Source organism: Thamnophis elegans, chromosome 1 (genome assembly GCF_009769535.1).
Source record: "Thamnophis elegans isolate rThaEle1 chromosome 1, rThaEle1.pri, whole genome shotgun sequence".
Taxonomy (NCBI): domain Eukaryota; kingdom Metazoa; phylum Chordata; class Lepidosauria; order Squamata; family Colubridae; genus Thamnophis; species Thamnophis elegans.
In genome coordinates this window covers 148,567,409-148,573,408 of record NC_045541.1, presented here as the reverse complement: position 1 = coordinate 148,573,408, position 6,000 = coordinate 148,567,409, and the positions used below count along the sequence as shown (strand labels likewise).

The 6,000-nt window shown below is 38.8% G+C and overlaps 1 protein-coding gene across 2 annotated transcripts in view; it reads right to left on the bottom strand.

The window, feature by feature from the left end:
- Positions 1-442: 442 nt before the first annotated feature.
- TNFAIP2 (TNF alpha induced protein 2) overlaps positions 443-6,000 on the bottom strand; it is a 28,443-nt gene continuing 22,885 nt past the window's right edge. The window contains exons 10-12 of one of the 2 annotated variants that reach the window (XM_032234765.1): positions 5,740-5,895; positions 3,410-3,531; positions 443-767 (exon numbers count right to left, since the gene is read on the bottom strand). In XM_032234765.1, coding sequence (XP_032090656.1) covers positions 662-767; positions 3,410-3,531; positions 5,740-5,895 — 384 coding nt within the window. In that variant the 3' untranslated portion in view covers positions 443-661. Of the gene's footprint in view, positions 1,323-3,409; positions 3,532-5,739; positions 5,896-6,000 lie in introns of both variants that reach the window. The other variant, XM_032234759.1, reaches the window with a different exon arrangement.

The following is a 6,000-nucleotide window of genomic DNA, read 5'->3' as shown; positions in this document are numbered from 1 at the left end:
AACTTACAACCATTTGTTTAGTGACTATTTGAAGCCACAATGGCACTGAAAACGACTGTTGCTGCATCTCCATGGTCACATGATCAAAAGTCAGGCACTTGGCAACCAGCATGTATTTATAATGGTTGCATCAGTTTCAACCTTTCTAGACAATTTCCCACAAGCAAAGTCAATGGGGGAAACCCAAATTAACAACTGGATACAATACAATAGCAGAGTTGAAAGGGACCTTGGAGGTCTTCTAGTCCAACCCCCTGCCTAGGCAGGAAACTCTATATACTGTTTCAGACAACATCTTCTTAAAGACTTCCAGTGTTGGGGCATTCACAACTTCTGGAGGCAAGCTCTTCCACTGATTAATTGTTCTGTCAGGAGATTTCTCCTCAGGTCTAAGTTGCTTCTCTCCTTGATCAGTTTCCACCCATTGCTTCTTGTTCTAGCCTCCGGTGCCTTGGAGAATAGTTTGATTCCCTCCGGACATCTTTAAGTTGCCAAGGTTGGGAAACACTGATCTAAACTTCACTATTTTTCCAGGGTTGAATGTTGAGTTATAGAATTATGCCAGTAGTAGGACTTTATTAAATACAATACAACTTTTTTCCATAAATGGAAACTATCCCAGTTATTTAAATGGTACACTGACACCTGAAAACAGAGATAATTATGTCAGTGTGGCATCTCCACGGATCTTTAGTACACTCACAATGCTTTTAATCTTGGCATTGGATAAGGACTTAATGTTCAAGATGGCACAGAGATGTTTCTTTCTGTATCGGAAAGAGGAAAAAAACAGGATGAGAAATGACAGAGTAAAGTAGCAAGAAAAATGGTGAGATGAGAAACAGGAATTTTAGCTTTGTATGCAGTTATAAGGAGCCAGACTGGTGTAGCAGTTAAGTGATCAGGTTAGAAACCGGGAGACAGTGAATTTTAGTTCCAACATAGGCGCAAAGCTATCTTAGATGATCTTGGGTCAGTCTGTTTCTGCCAGCTCTAGGAAGGAGGCAATGCAAATTACTTCTGAAAAACTGGTCATAAGTCAAGGGCTATCTGTATACCATCCAACGGCAGCAAATTTTGATACATATTGCATAGGATAGAATAATCCAGCTTTTCTTTCTGCTTCTATCCTGCCTAGAAGTTACAAAAGGTACAGTAAGCGTAGTTCAAATCAGAGCACTGCAAATGGCGCCTTAATGCCTCGAAACAGCAATGATGATGGCTGTGTGACACCTCCATGAATGTCTAGCACACTCACAATATTGTTAATGATGATACAGGATAAGTGCTTAATGTGCAAGATGGCATTGAGATGTCTCCGTCTGTATTGGAAAGACAAAAAAAAGAAGCATGAAGAATGACAGAGCAACGTGGCGAGAAAAATGGCAAGATGAGATGAGAAGCAGTCATTTCAGCTTCGTGTACGGTTTTAAGGAGCCAGACTGGTGTGGTGTAGTGGTTAAGGTAGCAGATGAGAAACCGGGAGACTGTGAATTCTAGTCCCACCTTAGGCACAAAACTATCTAGGTTGGGTCAGCTTTTTTCTGGTTGCTGTAGGAAGGAGGTAATGGCAAATTACTTCTGAAAAACCCCGCCAAGAAAACTCAGAGAAGTAGACATAGCAATAGCAACAGATACCGCTTTACAGTGCTTTACAGTTCTCTCTAAGCGGCTTACAGAGTCAGCCTATTGCCCCCAATAATTTGGGTCCTCATTTTACCCACTTTGGAAGGATGGAAGGCTGAGTCAACCTTGAGCCTGGTGAGATTTGAACTGCCAAATTGCAGGCAGCTAGCTGGCAGGCAGAAGCAGCAGCCTGCAGTACTGCACTCTAACCATTGCCCCACCGAGGCTCATAACTGAATGGAAGAAAAAATAACCCCATTTATAAAAGACAACAACAGATACTCAGAGCAAACAGAAATATGTTTCAACGTGCCCCTTTCAGCCACAAAGATAGCACTGGAAAGAATGAAAAAGGAAGAAACTCAGCAACAAATACCCTGTTTCCCTGAAAATAAGACCTCCCTGAATAATAAGCCCAATCAGGCTTTTGAGCGCATGCACTATAATAAGCCCCCTCCTGAAAATATTGCAACACAGCAGCAGCCATGAGGTGACTACACTAGCCACCTCCTGCACCTCAAAAATAATAAAATCTCCCTGAAAATATGGCAGGCACTTATTGTGTGTGGGGGGAGGGGAGGCAAAAGAAAATAAGACCCTGTCTTATTTTCAGGGAAACATGGTATTTCCCGTGGAGTGTCACTTGTTTTTTCAAGGTAGAAGCTGCATTTTTCATTCTATTGTTATTCATTATACATGGGAACTAACAGAAATCAGGTTCTTAATTGAGAAGTATTGATGCCTTCATTGAGAATATGAGTCATCATTATGGTTGTTGCAAGTCCTAACGGTTGTAAACAAGTCAGTGACAGATCTGATTGTACATTTGTTATTTGTGGTGGGGGTTAAGTGAATGTGACAATCATAAGGGCGAAAGCTGTTGTTCTTAAGCAAACCCACTGTTTCGCTGTGGTAAGGTTTTGTCAAAAGCCAGAAGTGCTGGTTTTCAACAGAACTGCTGTAAAATATGATCATCCGATTGTTAGAGGCTGCAAATGGCCATAAATGTGAACATGACTATGGGCGGCAGGTGGGGGAGATGACAATTGGAACCTCAAATCCAGATTGCAAGTCCTCTTTTTTAGGTAGGTTGTAACTTCTAGCAGTTGCTAAGCAACCGATCGTACCTCAATAGCTACCTGTATACCATCCAACTACAGCAAATTTTGATGTATATTTCATAGGATAATTGAAGGAGAATTTTAACCTTTTCTTTCTGCTGCTTTCCTTCCTAGGAGCCACCAAAGATACAATAAGCGTGGCTCCCATCAGTGCAGTGGAAACGTTCATTTTTCATTTAAATTTGAAGAGATTTAGATGCAGTATGAAACTAGTTCTCAAAATCTTTTGAGATTTCAAGAAACTATGCTGCCTGGCTTTTGGAAATTGCGTTTAGAGGGAATTCTAAGGAATCCCAAAGGGGCTCCCCCCCCCCCCCAAAAAAAAGGCAACTGAACTTTTTTTCCCTTTGAAAACATTTCACTTTTCATCCGAGAAGCTTCTTCAGTTCTGGATGAGAAGCAAAATGGTTTTTTTATACAAAACCCCAAGAAAGTCCAGTTGCCTTTTGGAAAAAAGCACTATGACTTGGGTGGTTGTGAATCTCCATAAAGAACTCTGAGGGATGCAAAATTGGGATTCTGTGGTTTCAAATGAAATGGTGGGAAATGTACACATTGGCCATGCTAGTGTAGATGGTGGTGTTAGTGGCACAAAATCAGAGGAATCAATTGTTACTGGGTTAGTCTGTAAAAGCAAATTCATAAAGACTTTTCCCCCTTACTTGATATCAGGATAATTACTGGCAAGTGCACTGACTTCAAGTTTAATAGCATCTGGATCTTGAAGTCTGATGATTTCAGCCAAACTTGGGATAGCAGACTTCAGCCATGTGGCATTAGACCCCTAACAAAATAAAATAGAGACTTTAAATATTTCACTCTGCAAATTCCTACCAATTATAAATTCTCTCACTCATATACTTCGAAATAGTGCTCAAACTAGGAAATGGGCAACCTAAAGCCTGCATGCCCCCAACTCCCCCCCCAACCTCTGAAGACCATCTTAGCAGCCTCACTGAAAAATAAAATACACTTTTTATATATATAAGAGATAATTTATATATATATATAATTTATATATAAAGAGATAATTTATTTTTATAAGAGATAATTTTGTAATCATGCTTTTTTATTTGCTGCAAAGGAAGTTGGAAGCGTCTTCTTTCTATTTCTTTTTATCTTTTCTTTCCCTACCTTTGTCTTCGTTCTTTTCTGTCTTAAAATTCTGTATTAGTTTGTGTTAATTGTTATATTCTTTTTAATACTTTCAATAAAATTTGCATTAAAAAATAGTACACTTTTTCTTCTAGAAATACTTGACTTATGATCACAATTGAGTCCCCCAATTCCAGTACTAAGCAAGACAGCAGTTAAATGAGTAACATCCAATTTTATGATGTTTTGTCATAGTCATTAAGCAAATCACTGCAATTGTGAATCATATAGTTGTTAAGTGAATCTACTTGCCCCATTCACTTTGCTTGCCAAAGCCAGCTGTGAAGGTTACAAATCGTGATCACTTGACCCTAGGACACTGCATCTGTCATAAGTACATGACAGTTGCCAAGCGCCCAAATGTTGATCATGTGACCATGGGCATGCCGCAATGGTCATAAGTGTGAAAATCAGTCATAAGTCACTTTTTTCAGTGCTGCTGTAGCTTTAAAAGTCACTAAATGAATGGTGATAAGTCAAGGATTATCTGTAAAAACAAGAACATATATATGGAACACTGAATAGGTGAAGCACATATTTTGCTTCAATAAACAACCAAATTCCTGAAATTGGAGTAGGTGGCACTGAAAATTTCAGCAGCACCCTCTCCAATGATGTGACTTGACTATGATAGTATGATACTATTGTTGTTGTTGTTGTTGTTGTTGTTATTATTAAAGAAATATTGCGACCTGGCATCAAAACTACACGATTATTGATGAAACATGTAACAGTGATACCCCACTGTCATTGGGGCACTTGGTACCATATCCAAGAATTTTACAAAATACATCAAGAAATTACAACTTCCTGCAATAACACCAGTGGAACTGCAAAAAACTGTGCTACTGAACATTGTACATTTTAAGAAGATACATACTTGGTAGATACCTAGGGTGCTGGCAGCAACCCGTATCAACCATCACACCAGTCAATATTTGTGATACATTTTAAAACAGGGGTCACCAAACTTTCAGACTTCAGGGACCACTAAATTCATAATTTTTATAATTTTTTATGAATCATACGGACCACTAATATGAATTTAAAAAAAGATAAATAGTGTTTAGTGCAATATAAGAAATGCAAATATTTTTTCTGCGGACCACCAGTGGGCCATGGACCACCAGTTGGTGGCCGCTGTTTTAAAATGTTCAGTTGACTGAGTTTCATGTTTAATGAATAAAAGAGATAACACCACCACCAGCAGCAGCAACAACAAAAGGTTTACTTCCCTAATTTCTTACTCCTGTTCCAAAAATAATCATTGGATGCAAAGTGGTAGAATCTCCCCTAAGTAGGAGGGGTGGACAGCAGTACTTTGTACATAGTCCTCCTGATGCTTCTATGTATTTCCTTATTACTCTTTAGAACAGCCTCTAGAATAGTCACGAGTATTGGACTTGAAACATGCAATTAAAACAATCTAAAACATTGATCTACACTGACTGGTAGATTTCATATGGGAATCTTTTCATGTCCTGCTCAGAAGTAGAGAATGTCTGTATGCAAAGCACGTACTCTGAACTGAACTGGTGTATACTTCTTAATCTAGCAGGAACTTTTCAGAAGATTGTGGGATTTAGGTTGGAAAGAGAGGAAAGTAGGCTTACTGAAGATTGAAGTCTGCCTATCCCCCTTTACCGCCAAAATATGATTTCACAGCGTAAGTACCAGTTGGCTACCTGAGTTCCAGTTGGCTACCTTTTATCTGTCTCTCCAAATCATCTATTTGTTAAACAACAAAGCCTTTTCACTCTAAAGTGAACATTAATGGATGCCCCAAGGTCAACGAGGCATCCAGACTGGTATTACAGGACTGGAGATGCAGACTTACATTCTCTATGCAAAATTTGTACAAAACAGAGGCATCGTAGTAGATAAGTTCAGACAATTGATTTTGCTTTTCAGGAGATTTGATTTTGATTTTTTTCCATATAATCTTTTGAATGTATTTTTGGACTAGATAGAGGTGAATTCTTTCCATGATAACCTATAACAGAAGAAGCAGAGGTTAACTTTCGTAGATTAGTTACAGGGGTAAAAACAAATTCTACCGTTAGTGTTATAAAAATGCCATCAATAGGTGCATAACTGG